The following is a 15632-nucleotide window of genomic DNA, read 5'->3' on the forward strand; positions in this document are numbered from 1 at the left end:
GGCCGCGGCGGGGTGCCCTGCCCGCTCCCCCAACCTTCCTAGTTGCTGTGGTAGTGTAATGGATTTATTCCTTTTAAACTTTTCCTTTCCTTCCCTGGTGTGTTTTAGATGCCAAATGGAAAACGATAACCGAGCAAATTGAGAAAGCCGTGGAAGGCTATGAGCCGTGTGTAAAGGAGAACTGCAGCTGCCACCAGAGGTGAGAGACTGGTTTCCGTTTGAATGCACAAGCCTTTGGCCACGGGAGGGGATGCTTTGCCAGCACTGATGGCTGGGAATTAGCTAGAGAATATTTGGGGTCTAAAGTGTCCCATCTGCAGCCATCACAGGTCACGGTGCTCGTAAGAGGGAGGCTATTAATGGCACTGTGTGAAGCAGGTTGGCCTCTATAGTTCCCATAGAAGGTGCGTCCACCCACAAAGTGATCAGTCTCCTTATTCTCTGTGATTGAACAACAAACACTATGTTGGCATCTCATATATGATCACATAGTAAACCCATACATGGTGATATTTCTGTGTTAACAATCCGCTTCTGCCTTCTCTCAGTGTGATGTTGCTAACAAGTCTTTCTCATGGGCTTTTAAAAGTGGAAGAAGTGCAAAATATTGTAAAATGGCTAGATTAAGAAAGATTGTTACAGAACACAGATTCATTAGGTGTGATAGTGTGCTGTACTCTCGCTCCCTGTGCTTGGAGAAGGTTTCCAGTGGAAGAGAGGAGGGAAGAATTGGAAGAGTGCTCGTTCTAGGGGAGTTTATCTCCCTGCTTGTGAGAGTTGGGGTGGCAGTGGATATTTAACTGCCTGATTTTCACATGACCAAAGTATGATCCAAGAGGAGCTCATTTAGAAAGACACGAGTCCTGTTTAGTTTTTGTATAACTATGGAGCATTATGCAAAATGTCTAATCTTCCTACACTGATTTAGTGCAGAGAGCTAGAGTCTTGTATGTGGATGCAAGACCACTGTAGGCGGTACAAGTGTAGACACAGCCAAAGCAAACTTCCCTTCTGTTCCCAGTGGTAGAGCATGACTTCAGCATGGAGGATATTACAGGTGCATAGGTCATCACTGTTTTGTGGGTAGGGACTGTAGGACTGTGTTTTTCTGATGTCTTTAAGTGGTGTTTTTATTTAAAGGAGAAGAGGGAATACAGGGAAGAGTCAAAATATTCTTTTGTCCTTAGGATTTGTATTCCAAATGCAGAAATACAGATGCCCAACTTTAAGCCTCTTATTTAAAAAATAATAGATGTATTTGGCTTTTAGGATCAGATGAGTCATGTTTGGCAACTGTTTGTACACTCTGGAGTTTTTTATCTTCATTGCTCTTGAAATATTGATGAGGAAAATATTTTCTAGTTTAGCCTTCCAGTCTTTTTCCTGCATTCCAATTCAGGTACAGCCTAAAGACACCTCCTAATCTTTGCATATACATTCCATCATCTCCTGCCCAGCTTTGGGAAGAACACCTTCCCAAGTGGTTACAACCTCCAAACCTGCTTCAGAACACAATAGGCAATAGTAACCTGAAGTTATGGTTGCTGTGGCTCTTGAAACCTAGTTTTCACTAAAGCAGTAATTTATTTAAAGGTTGTTAAGGAGTACTGCTGTAGTGACAGGCATTACAAAAGAATCTGACAAGATAATACAGCAGGTTGTGCTGGTTTTGGCTGAGACAGTTAATTTTCTTCATAGTAGCTAGTATGGGGCTATGTTTTGGATTTGTGCTGGAAACAGTGTTGATACCACAGGGATGTTTTAGTCACTGCTGAGCAGTGCTCACACAGAGTCCAGGCCTTTCCTGCTTCTCACACCACCCCACCAGTGAGCAGGCTGGGGGTCCACAAGGACCTGGGAGGGGACACAGCTGGGACAGCTGACCCCAGCCGAGCAAAGGGATATTCCACACCATGGGGTGTCATGCTCAGCATATGCAGCTGGGGGAAGAAGAAGGGGGGGATGTTTGGAGTCATGGCATTTTGTCTTTCCAAGTGACCATTACACATGATGGAACCCTGCTTTCCTGGAGACGGCTGAACACCTGCCTGACAATGGGTAGCAGTGAATGAATTCTTTGTTTTGCTTTGCTTGCGCGTGTGGCTTTTGCTTTCCCTGTTAAACTATTTTTATCTCAGCCCATCAGTTTTCTCACTTTTATCCTTCCGATTCTTTCCCTCGTCCCACTGGGCTAGAAGGGAGTGAGCAAGCGGCTGTGGGGTGCTCATTGCTGTCTGGGGTTAAACCATGACACACCTGTGCTATACGACACTTAAGAAACTTGGTTCATTTTGATAGCTGATTTGGAGGTATATAAATATGCATCAGAACACTGAAAGCCAGCACTTTTCCCCATATTTACAGATTCTACTTCTGTCTAGTTTTCTGTGACTCTGTCCAAGGACTGAAGGTCCTAACTTGTTTGTTGCTACCTTTCAGTTGTCACTTATGTTACAGTGACATGGATGTGCCATAAAATGGCAACTTTCATTCTGTTCTCAAGCTCATTATATTTTCATCCCTGCCAGATTGCTTATCCTGTGGTCAGCCCATAATTTTGGTGGCAATTCTTTATGTAGTTTAACCGTTTTCCACCTGATTACAAAATAGAGGAATCCTGGAGGTTGGAGGAGACCTCTTGAGATCATTAAGTCCAACACCTCTGCTCAAGCAGGATCGCCAGTACTGTGTCCAATCGGTTTTGAATATCTCAAAGAACAGAGACTCCACAGCTTCTCTGGGCAACCTGTGGAAGCGTTTGACCGTCATACAGTGTTGTATTTAAACTAAGGCATTGATGCAGTGTCTGCCAAAAGTGGGGAAGATGTCTCCATGGCTGTTACAAGCTGACAGTGTTTGCTAAATGCTCCAAGCAGTTAGATCGGAGGACCTTTAGACTAAATTTATATAACTGCATCCTCCTTCTGTATTTTCTTATATTTGTTAGGTTTATGTTTTTATACTTCATTCTTGGAGCTCACTGGTGATGTGCAGATGCCACAGAATATGTGCTACATACCACATGTGCTACATAGACCTGTTCTCCTGGGCTGGCTTGCAGCTTGACTCTTACCTTCTCTTTTAATGTCAAAACGGCACAACATTGTGTGAGGAATTTGGTTTTGGTGCGGCCCCTCATTCATGGAAGGCCAGAGCACAAGCTTCGCAGCTCAAAGGTTAAGTGAGCAGACGGCTTTTACCCATAACTTGCCAGGGTAGCTACTGTGCTTTCTGGGAGAACAACTAGAGTTGTCCGTGTTGATTTAGCCCCAGAGTCCCGTGCTGAGCTTTCTGTTTGGGCAAAAAGCACACAGATAGTCAAAGAGTGAAGTCTGGACCTTTAAGTCTCTGAGCAACAGCTCTTCCAAGTGACTTAAATTAAATTCTCCTTATGCCACATATAGCAGGGCTCCTGGAAGCTACACAGAGATTGTTTTAGCTAGAAGTCTGTTCTGTATACTGCAGGAATTTAATGCACAGTATCCTCCCTATTGTACATAATAATGGCTGATTGTTTTGTTTCAGTGTCTGGAAGCAGGACCTGGCTCCTTTTCGGGGTGGCATTTCCAAGGAGATAATATCAGATGTGGTGAGCCGGAAGCTTGGGACACACTACCAAATCATTAACAGCAAATTGTACCGTGAGCAGGACTGCTTGTTCCCCGCAAGGTAAGAGCTGTGCAGAAGATCTTGACTTCCTAGCTGGTACACAGGACTCTGCCAAGTTGAAAGTCATTGAGCACAATGATATTTCAAAGGTCTGAATTCCTTATCAGAGCAGGAGCCTAGAAAATTATCTATGAGGCTTAAATGTAGCAAGAGGTAAGTGTCATTGTTGCACTTCACTGTACAAAGAGTTGGTTGGTTGTGGAGAAAGCTCCAGATGAGGCGAGATTTAACAAGATGGGTTGCTCCATTGGTGTCTGTACTGTGTTGGGGCTTAGAGGCTGCTATAGGCAGTTCCCACCCTGCCTCGTGTTATGGCTCAGGCTCACCATCTCTTTTGCTCCTGTGCAGAGAGAAAGGCCTGCAAGAGACTGTAGGGTTCTGCCTTCTGCTTATAGCTCTTTGCCATGTGTCATTTCTCCACAGATGCAGTGGAGTTGAGCACTTCCTTCTGGGAATCATCAGCCGCCTTCCTGACATGGAAATGGTGATCAATGTGCGAGACTACCCACAGGTCCCCAAGTGGATGAAACCTATTATCCCAGTCTTCTCCTTCAGTAAGGTGCACACACGTTTAAAAGCTGAGCATTTCTGATACATGCATGTCCTCCTTTTTCTTGGAATGTATTTTTGAGGGTGGTTCCCCACAGATTTTATGTGTGTCAAAATTGCTTGCTCTTTTTTTGCTCTTTGTTTCCTTTCACTTCCAGTTTTCTGGCAGACAGACTTTCAAATTTATTAAATAGAACAGTTTTTCCCCTCATTAGCTCCTCTTCCAGGTCAAAAAATGTACCTCTGCCACAGTGGAATGATGCACAGCTGGACAGAATATGTGCCAGCATTGCTGTCATTTGCTACAATGCCTCTGTTAAAATTGTAGCTGTGGTTTATCAGCATTGTTAAGGATTTTTGATCATCAGTCAGCTGTCATACAATTAATCTCATTTAATATTAGTATTTTAGTCCTCTTTTTTGGTACCACACATAAGTGTTTCTTATCTTCTTTTCTGTAATGTTGCTGTCTCCTGTGAACTCTTTTACCCTGGATTCCCTTTTCCATCTCCAACCATGTACACACATGCACTGCTGCACACACTGAGACATTTGTTCTCTGCATCTCTGTTCCCAGACTGGAGAGCCCTCCCATATGTTTTTCTGCTTCTCACATTGTTAAGCCTGACTGTAGCATAGTGTCTTATCCTTTCAAATAAAATATTGTTGCACCTAAAGCTTCAGCTAATTTTGCTTTGCCTTAGTGTATGCCCAACATGCTCAAATCCTGCACACTCGCTGCCTAACCCTGATCATGATCCTGTCTTTGTCTGAAGCCCAGCAGACAGTAAGATGCAAAAGAAGCAATAAACCATTTGCTCATGCTAGTTCAGGCCCTATTCTCTTTTAGCTAACTTGTAGCATCTTAGCTAGGTCTTCAGCTCATGCAGTCTGAACCCTGCAGTCTGAACCCTCGTACAGTCCGTAACTATTGCCTAGTCCCCAGCCATCCTAAAACTCTCTCTAGAATTTCAGTACAGCATTGCAAGCACTGCTATTCAAGAACCATGTTCGCTGCTGGATGTTGTAGTAAAGCTGGCTGTCTTGCCCCTTGGCCATTGCACAGCCTTAACTCCAGCCAGCAGAACCTAAACTGATGCAGAGCAGGTTGCAGGAGTTTAATCTTTGCAGCCATATTCATCATCCTGCCCCTGGGTGCCATGCAGGGCCCTGCAAGAAACTGAGTTCTCTGATCACCATTGTCCAATATCTGAACTGTAACCACAGCCCTATCCTTGACTGAAACCCAGCTACCCAAGCACAGCTCACATTTAACCAGACAGTGTTAGTCCCTGCCAGAACGAGAAAAGCTTCAGGATGCTGGTGCAGGGTGTTTTCTAAGGCTGAAAGCATAAGGGATTGCAGGACTGTCCAGTTCTGTATCTTGCGAGGCCAACCCTGGGGTGGTGGAGGAGCTGTCGTGGTTTGTTATCAGTGCCTGTTTATAGCAAGATTGAGAAGGAGCAGGTCATAGAATCACACACTCATTTATAAGTTGGAAGGGACTTCAGGAGGTCACCCAGTCTAGCACCTCACTCAGGGCAGGACCAACTAGATCAGGGTGCTCCGGTCTGTGTCCTGCCCAGTTCTGAGCATCCCTGAGGACAGGGCGTCCACAGTCTCCCTGGGCACGTGCCCCGGTGTTTGACCTCCCTCAGAATGAAAACGTGTTTCCCAATATCTAATTGGAATTTCCCCTCTTGTAATAAATGCCTGTTGCCTCTTGTTCTGTCTCTGTGCAATTCTGAAAAGTATGCCTCTGTCTTCTCTAAACTCTCCCATTAGGCAGTAGGAGACAGCATTTACATTTCCCCAAGCCTCCTTTTCTTGTGCATGAACAAACTCAGTCCTCAGCCCCTGTTTATATGTCATGTGCACCAACCTCCTAACTACATTGGTGTCCTTGGACTCTTCAGCATCTGCAGTGACCGATAGATGGATAATTTGTGTAAAAGTTTATTAATAGTACAGGAAAGTGACCTATAGTCTGCATTCATGAAAGGGTTTAGTCTTAAGTGCTGGTCTTCCTTATGATTAAATGGGAGTTTAAGCATCCAAATAGGACCAAAGAACTGAAATTCTTACATGATGTGGGTATTTGTGACAGTGAATTTTTAAGTGATCTCTAGGAAGGCTGGAATGAACTGAAGTGTTGATAAATCTAAATGTCAAATTGTCTAGAAGTGCCTCTGATCTCTGAGGAGATAATGCTGCCTCAAATTGTGATCAGTAGCTACACATAGACACAAGTCTTTAGAAAGGTGAGTGGAGCTCAGGTCTTCTGCTATTTACTAATCAGCTATACCATGGAACTTTTTTGTTATTTTCTAACATGAAAGTCCAATGCTGTCATGCAGCAAGACATAGCCTTTTTAAATCCTTGAAACATTTTGGTTGGAGAGGGCTTTAGGAGGTTGTATGGTCCAGTGGCCCACTCAGAGCAAGTATGCATGCTGAAATACACTGGCTGTACTCTGTTGGTTTGTCTTAATGTGAACCCCAGCAACACCGTGGTGACCACAAAGCTCTCATGGCTGCTTATGGAACAGTAACAGAGAAAGCTGTCACAATTCCTAGAAGGGATGTTTGTTGCTGGTGAGCTCAGTCAGCGACTGAAGTAAATATTACTCTGTTATTATTCTCCTTTTTCTTAAAGACATCTGAATACAATGATATCATGTATCCTGCCTGGACGTTTTGGGAAGGAGGACCAGCTGTTTGGCCAATTTACCCAACAGGTTTAGGGCGCTGGGACCTCATGAGAGAGGACCTCAGAAGGTATGTTTTGGAAATGGTTATGTGTGGGGGGAGGTTTAATGGAAGACAAGCTCACTGTAAAAGCCATCTAGCACGGGGCAGCATTGGGCCAACATTGAAGTCCAAGACCATAGGTCTGTTGGTCTGTGGTCTGTCCTGCTGCCTGTCGTTGACAACATACGGCCTAACTGCTGTATAAGAATTCTCCATGGAAACCTTGGATGATGTAACTAGAAGTTATAATTAGCTTCTCTGTTCCTAACACTTTAGTAAGAAATGCAGAGGACAAAGTATACACTTTGTTCATGCTGTTAGGGCCAGAGTGCTATCATTTTTGGTGGGCTAGGGTTTGTCAATAAAGTAGCAGTTATCTTTTGCTTGCAGGAATCTCCCCTGACACATGGAAATATTTTCCTTTGTTTTCAACTACTTCTGTAGGCGCTGTGGTTTTGTCACTGCAGGGATGATCCAGGATGTTTGTATAAGCTTCTGGAAGGGTAAAGGAAAACCTCCTTTAGATCTGCTTTTACTCGAGTATTGTGCAATAGAGAAACCTGGAATCGTTCCCAAGAAGCAAGAGTCATTACTGGGCTGATAGTAAGATAGAAGACATTTCTGCCTGGGAGTCTTTCTTTTGGCAGGATCTTTGACCGTTAGCAAAATAAGGGGCTGTTTCCTGTGGAGAGTCACAAACAAAGTGTGCAGCAATGAGTGAACATAGAAACACAACAAGAAAAAAACACTTTGATGACAATCACTTGACATCAGAATGCAAAGCTGAACGTTTCCCTCTTCAAAATCTGAAGATCTGTGAGATCATAGCTGAAGCCTAATGTGATATAATGTAATGAAGGTCCAAAGCGTTTCCTTATCCTTGCTTTCTCAGTGAACCCGTTTGTGTCACTGGGTTACAAGGAGATACAAAGCTTGACCTGCACAGATCAGTTTGGGCATCAGGACCTACATGTCAAGCCAGGTGCAACAGAAAAGTACAACAAAGAGTTCCCCAGAGGGAGGCAGGGAGCCGCACTGACAGAAATAAAGCAGGTGAACAGCTATTTTGAAGGACTTGCTTAGATTTAAGTTGAAAGTTAGTTGGGAAAACAATGAACTTCTGTGTTTTAAAAGCAAAACACAAAGTGGCTTTTTTATTTGCTGTTGTTTCAATTTTTTTTTTAGTGGGAAATGACAGTGGTTAGTCATTTTGCACTATCCCTATTCAGTGAAATGCAGAAAAATAAAGCAACAATACAAAAAGTGGGCTCAAATTGTAGGTAAATTGTAATACCCTTAAAGGTTTGGTGAGAGGGTTGTATGTAATTCATTGTTTTGACTGAAAGGTATTCTGAAAAGTAGCCTATATCACGTTGCCTTACACACAGTATTCACAGGAAAACCTGTTTCATTGGACCTGGCTGAGAGTTTCTTCTGCTATAATGAAGAAAGTGATTTCCATCAAAAATGAAGAGTAATAAAAAGAGATCATGCTGTGAAAACTGATGAGAGCACTATTTCATGGTTATATTAAATCACTTATTGCCATGTATAAACCATACTTTCAGATCTGCAGAAAAATGGCCATGGGTGAAAAAAATCTCTAAAGGCTATTTCCGAGGATCCAGGTGAGTATATTTTCCCATAACAGTAGATTCTATCAATGTATGCTGTGACAGCGATTTGTATGCAGAAATTTCTGCATCTCCAAGACCTAAACAAGTGTAACCCAGAATGTATTTTTTAAAAGTAAGGAAAGCAAGCATTTTGTACAGCAGCATTTCACCGTTAGTGATTCTCCATGAGAATTGCCATTTGCAACTAGTTTATTATAAAAGTCTAACACTGGAAACAGAAATTGTGATGGGTTTGCCATGATATTTCTTAATGACCAAAACTGTCACACTAGGAACCAGCTTGTTTTGTTCCATGAAGGGAACTGCAGGTGCATGATACAAATTTAAAGATTTTATATTGATGTGTATGCTTCTTGCCCATGTGAATACTTTATTCTCTATGCAAGTGCTTGACAGTGAGTCAACAAGTATATTCCTGGATTAAGTTACCCGAGTGGAGGGGAATAGGAGGGTAGATTGGTTTTGCCCCCTCTCCAGTGACAGTTTGAAAACAGTGTTAACCCCTACTCCTTTTTATTCCTCCAACACTTTGTTCCTCCTGCATCCCCAACAGGGGTGGATTTGATATCTTACTAGGTAGGCTCAGGAGATGATGATGAGTGAGTCTCAGGGATGTCGTAACCTTGTTTATCAGTAGTGTTAAATTAGTGTCAGAGGGATCAAGTGCTGAAGATGCTTAGCATCTCTTAGCTCTCTCTGACTTAGAAGGGCATTCAAGTATTTTGCACCCATCAGGATAAGGCCTGAAGGAAACCATGTCTCTAATGATTTGTCCCAGGAATTGTTTAAATAATGCTATAAAATATTTAGTAAATTAAATAAAGAAACAGAGCCTCGAATCGTTGTGGTACACGTAACTCATTCTGTTCTGCTGATACACCCTTGGACAGAAATACACTGTATGGTAGGCACAATAGCGTTTTAGGGGGACATGGGGGTTCAGCCTCATAAAGCAGCAGGATCTTGAGTCCTGTAGTTTGTTAGCTGTGTTGTCAGGTGCGTTGGCAATGACTGATAGCATCTCTTTTGCAGAACGAGCCCTGAGAGAGATCCCCTCATTCTGCTGTCCCGGGAAAACCCAGAACTTGTTGATGCTGAGTACACCAAAAACCAGGCTTGGAAATCTGAGAAGGTGTGTGGGTGTTGTCTGTCTCCTGAGTGTGAAGGCCAGAAAGGGCAGCATTGCAAGATGGCTTTGGTGATTGAGATGCATCTTGTTGGAGAGTTGTGGGTGATCCTGTAGAGTAGGGGAAGCTTGTAGTTCCCGTGATGGCCACATCTCTCTGACGGATGAAAGGGAGGCGTCTCTAGAGCCTGGCAGGCCAAACATTTTTCTTCCAGCTACACTTTTTGTTCAAGAAAACCAGAACACATGAGAAAATGAACCTGTGCCAATCCGCTCCTCTTCCACTGCAACAAAATTAGCCAATTCTTTCCCTTCTAGCCCCGAGCTGCCTGTGTGGTGGTGTCAGTCTTTTTAAACCCTTTTCTGTCATCTCCATTTCTTGGTCTTGTTGATAACTTTTTGATAACTGTTGCTGATAACTTTTTAGTTCCATACTTAGTCTACAGTCCAGCTCTCTCCAGACAGTCTTGGCTAATCCGGTTACACTTGGCTTCACATAGTCCATTATCCCAAGCTGTTTTCCACTCTGTAAGCTGCCAACTAAAAATTATCATTTAATGTGTTTGTGTTGGCATTTGCTTACAGGCAGTGTGTAATTTACTGAACTTTTTTTCTTGTTTGAAGAGCTGGGAATTCTTCATAGTACTTGTAAAAGCCCACCAGAGAAGATTTTTTTCTGAAGTGGGAGCAGAGGGTTTTGAGACTTCAGCTTTGTTTCTAACTGAGTTGGAAAACAAATATGAAATCACCACATAAAGCTTACTGATTTTTTTTTTTTTTAATTCTCTTTATTTTAAGGACACCTTAGGGAAGCCTCCTGCAAAGGAAATTCCACTAGTTGATCACTGCAAATACAAGTAAGATTTTTGATTAGTAAAGCTGTTCAAGGGGTATGGGTTGTTTCTTTCCTTGCATGGTGTAAGGTCTTATTTTATTGTAAGGTCTAATTCCAGCAACCAGCTCCATACAGACAAGAAAGCTTGTGAACAAACTTAAGGCAGTTGAAAATTTGGGAGCTTAGCATGGCCTCTTTTGGTGTCAGCTTACCCCTGTCAGGTCAGGAGAAATAATGTGCTTTGGGGAAGGTAAAGGCCTTAGGTCACTAATGTAGATTGAAATGTAGATTGAAAATTTAATTTTGTTTTAATCAAAAAGGCTTTCTATTCGTTTGGCTTTATATTCTTGTAGCAAGCTGTGTGTTCAAAATTGTTTTTTTCCGGTGCTACAGAGATAGCATGACAGTCTTCAAAGACATAAGGAACTAAAGAATCATGTCTTCATATGCATACTGGGGCAAGTGTTGCCATTGGATGTATACAGTGAAAGAGACAACCTGAAATACGATTGAGCAGATATAGTATTGATTCATCCTTTGTGTGTTGTTTGGGAGAACGTGGGTTTGGTTTACAAAGGTTTTTATTTTTTAACTACTTTAGGGAGGGGTTTTTGGTGTAATATTCTTGTGGGTTTCTGTGTAAAAATATTAACTCTTGGTGTGTATGCTCTTGTATGTCTGATACTTTCGCTTTTTCTTTTCCTTTAAAACTACTTAGTTACGATTCTACCAGCTAGAATCTGCTGATATAAGGACTCAGTCATTTGGCTGGATCCGTGTTTTTGTGCATATGTGGTTGACTTGTCTCATTTTATATTTCACTAGGCTGTTGCCCAGATTTCTCCCTTCTGTTACACACAGACTTTCCAACTCCTGATGCCTACTAAGCTGCTTGTACAGTATAGGCTGAGACATTCTCATGCACTTTTGTCATAGCCCAGGGTCTGGTAGGGTCAACATGAACTTCTTGATGCTTCCTTCAGCACAGGTGCTGTAACAGGCTGCCTGCAAGCAGCCCTCGGTGGCTCGGCTGAGGTCACAGATGGTGGGAGCTGTGTCTGGAATTGGACAGAGGCATTTCCTCGCTTTTCGGACTACCGTTCTTGTTATATCTCTACATGTATTTGTTCAGTTCCTAATACAATGAGCTCCTCATCCGTAGCTTGAGCTCCTCTGTAATACAAAGAATGCAAAATAATTTCGGATTTACTCCTTGTCACTTACTGCTGAACTAAGTTTAGCTATAATTCCCACCTCACCCCAAACATCTGTAATACATAATCCCCATCTCACCCAAAATAGCTTCATTAAAGGAAGAACTCCCTTCCCCCAGCCCAAAATGTTTGACTTCAAAGATTAGTTATGTGCACTGAGGGGTTTTACCCACAGGAAAAACAGCTTTCCATATAATTGCAGAAATGTGGGTTTAAAAAAGTAAGCGAGTAAGCAAACAAACATCCCTCTGAGATACAGTTTGCTAAGAGAAATTCTTGCCCAGTCAAGCCCACTTTACTAACTTGGCAGAAAATACTGAAAACAAGATTGTGGATTCTTTGTTATGTGCAAAGTCCATCTGTTGTGTGCTAGCCTGTTTAACCTCCTAGGGTTGCATTCCCAGGTTCAGATTAAAGCAGAATCCCAGTGGGAAAAAAAAATGCCAAAGAAAACAACTGAGGTAGATGAGGCAAAACAGAACGATGAACAGAAAAGCTCAATGCAAGACAGGAGAGAATTGGGAAAAAGCTCCTCGTGGTAACAGTCTCTGAAGTGAAGAGTCACAGGATCAGCATCCAAGTTGTCACCTTCCATGCCTTGTTGGCAGTTGTCTGTGGGGCCTCATTTGGTTTGTCACAGGCAGGTGTCTTTATCAGAGGTAGAGCAGCATGCCTCGATTTTCAACCTCAGTTTTGACAGGCAGCAGAAACTCACCTAGCGCATCCTGAACTTAGTTCCCCTTCCTGTGGGGAGCTTCAAATAAATGTCTTCCCTTTGTTTCAGCAACAGGTGCTTGGCTCAGTGTGAGGCAGGCCCCCCAGCTGCTCCCAATGAGGGATGGCTGACTGCTACTGGGAGCCCAGTTTCTTAGTGCTTTCCCTTACAAAATGCCGGTTGTAATCGGGTGCCTCTCTTTGCTTCTCCTTTTAAAGGTATCTATTTAATTTCCGGGGAGTGGCTGCCAGTTTCCGGTTGAAACACCTCTTTTTGTGTGGTTCACTCGTCTTTCATGTTGGAGAAGAGTGGTTGGAGTTCTTCTACCCGCAGCTGAAGCCTTGGGTCCACTACATCCCAGTCCGATCAGACCTCTCTAATGTCAGGTGTGAGACGCCAAGGGTGCTGAGCAGAGCATTGCATGCCACAGGAAAACACTGCTGTGCTTGGGAAGGCAGTTGGGTTTGTGCAATTCCAACAAGTGCCTCCACTCCTAGGCATCTCCTACACAAAGGCTCTTGGAGGTCATGTTCCTTTTTTCCTTTATTACTGCCCGCAAAGGATCCTTTGCTCAAATTCTTTGCAGAGTACTGTTTCACTGGGGTATGTAGGTCTGTCACCTCCAGTGAAATCAGCAGGTGCTAGGCACTTAAATTTGCAGCACGGATGAGAGAAATAGGAATATATCACTGGTCCAAAAATGTGTTAGCTCCCAGGTTCAGCATGCTGTCCAGAACTGATACGGAACAACTGAGAATGACGGGTTTCTTTCGTGCTCTGAAATGGGACCACCTGTCTCTCGCTCTACTGTAGATCCTTAATCTCATTCTCTGCAATAGTTTAGTTAAGGGACAATGTTCTCCATTGAATTAGTTGTTTCATAGCATTTTTTTTTCTTCATTTTAGGGAGCTGTTGCAATTTGTGAAGGAAAATGATGCCATAGCACAAGAAATTTCAGAGAGGTAAGTGTGTGTCCTTTCTGGCTATCAGGCAGCCTTCCTCTAAACCATTTTCCTATGCAGCTTTTGAAGGGGTTACCTATCAAAGACAATCTCATATAAATAGGGTGCAGCATAATTGATCTTCTGCAATAACAGCAGGAGGGTTGGGGCACTCATAACAAACGGGAGGAACGGAGAACAAGATTATATGCCTAGGTCTTTGGTTCAGATGCGACCCGTGGCAGGAACCCGACTGAAAGCTATCAGAAGTTGGGAGCTTTTGTCTCAGTGTGAGGTGAGTTGGCCCCTGGGAACTGTGTCTGCGTTACAAGCATTACCTATCCAGGCTGGCAGCGACTGGCTTCTGAAGCAGCATGCACCAGTGCTGCTCAGACTGCATTTGATATCTGAAATCTGATATTTATTGTCCCAGATAACAAATACCATCTTGAGGATAACAAAAGCACTGCAACTGTCAGAGCTGTGAGTGTGAATAAAAATAGTGTAATTAAAATAGACGGTACAGAGCAGTGCATGTTTTTTCTCATTTGAAGCAGAGAAGATTGAAAGTTGATATACATATAAAACAAAACCAAAGACTCTTGTAGGAACTGGAAATTGTTTCTGACTGTGCCTTGTATGTCTCTAGGGGACGCCAGTTCATCACGGAGCACTTGCAGATGGAGGATGTGTCTTGCTACTGGGAGCATCTGCTGTCTGAATATTCCCAAGCCTTGACTTACAAAGTGAAAAGGAGGAAGAGCTACAGCGAGATCGCTCCTGAACGGCTGAAAACAGAACTGTAGAGACTTCTCTGTTTTTCTCTTCAGCTCAAACTGATCTCTGTGGAAATTTGAAGATCAGTGTATCTTCTTTCTTGTTCTCTCAGACTTCTTATCCTTTACACTAGAACTAAGAGAACAGCAATAGGCTAACTTTGGAATTGTTCCCATACAGTGGGACCTGGTTGTACTGTTGCTGTAAGGATGTTAAGTAGAATGTTGGAATGTGATTGTTCAGTAGGGTGGTTATGCTCATGTCTGGAAGAGGGTTGTTAGCATTTGGGACTTAATTGCTACCTGTCTCAGAATGATCCTAAATCCCATTCAGTTGATGAGAAGCCTTTCTGTTACTTTTAACTGGACTTTTTACCAAGTCCTCTACTCATGAGCAAGGTACACAGACGGTCAGCTACACTCAGCTGGGAGATACTGGCCCCTCCTTTTTTGGCAAATGGTCAATGTTTTCTCACCTGTGTGATAGCTCTTGGGATATTAGGTGTTCTCTGACAGGAGCAGGTACTGGGATTTGGGGTAACCTTTTTAGATAGCTTAGAGCTTATGTTTATGTCAGGTTTTTAGAGGTTGATGGTAAGGCTTTGATCTGCCACTGAAAGGACAAATGATCCTTGCACAGTTGAACTAGCTACCTCACAGGGGAGTGGGCAGTGATGATGATGTTGCTACAGTGCTAAGCCTGAGTAGCAGACAGTCAAGCAGCTGGCAACTGAGATGAAGATGGTTCATCCGATAAGCTGGATGCCCGCTCACACAGCCACGAAGAACTGAACCCTGTTAATGAGCTCTCACCAGCCGGCTGGACAGACATCCTAGGACCCTTAACAACCCAGAGAAAGTATATGCAGAGGTAGATTACGTAGATTCCAGATCTTATTTTTCCAGATATTCACACATTTTCTGCTCTGATCCTCTTCTGTAGTCTTTCTAGGGTTGTTGTTTGGTTTGGGGTGGGGTTTTTTTTGTTTTGTTTTGGTTTTTGTTTTTTTGGGGGGGGGCTGGTAACGCCTCTGCTCACTTCAATATTTGCGTTTCTGTCCCACAGCTCTTACACTCCTCACCTCCTTCAGTCTGGTTGAGGGAATGTCTTCAGCCACACAGTGGCAGCTACTCCTCACATTACTCGTTTTGAGTTCAGTCACAGGTTGCTTGCACTGACTGTATTTATGCCCACTACAGGCTGCTCAGCCCGGAGGGAGTGCAATTTCTGAAATGCTCTGTGGCCCCCAAGTTGAGAGGCCTGGTAGGAAGCAGCATCTTCTCTGGCATCCAGACAGGTGCTCAGAAGAGTGTGGGCAGCAGCACGGGATCCCGGGAGGGACGCTGCCTCCCAGGTGAGCACCCTTGATGATAAAGTGGCCTCAAGGCATAGGAAGCAGCACATTAATGGAACAGAA

General features: G+C 43.3%; 1 protein-coding gene across 1 annotated transcript; it reads left to right on the forward strand.

Moving 5' to 3' along the window:
• Positions 1 to 108: 108 nt before the first annotated feature.
• POGLUT1 (protein O-glucosyltransferase 1) lies at positions 109 to 14311 on the forward strand (the record flags this gene model as incomplete). Its single annotated transcript, XM_010079851.1, has 10 exons — positions 109 to 199; positions 3526 to 3669; positions 4093 to 4228; positions 6875 to 6996; positions 8538 to 8597; positions 9639 to 9738; positions 10531 to 10589; positions 12715 to 12882; positions 13403 to 13459; positions 14088 to 14311. Coding segments are annotated over 10 exons (1094 nt in total), but the record flags the coding sequence as incomplete, so codon positions are not given.
• Between the last annotated feature and the right edge of the window lie 1321 nt (positions 14312 to 15632).

The sequence above is a fragment of the Pterocles gutturalis genome, unplaced genomic scaffold, assembly GCF_000699245.1.
Source record: "Pterocles gutturalis isolate BGI_N339 unplaced genomic scaffold, ASM69924v1 scaffold30374, whole genome shotgun sequence".
Classification (NCBI taxonomy): Eukaryota; Metazoa; Chordata; class Aves; order Pterocliformes; family Pteroclidae; genus Pterocles; species Pterocles gutturalis.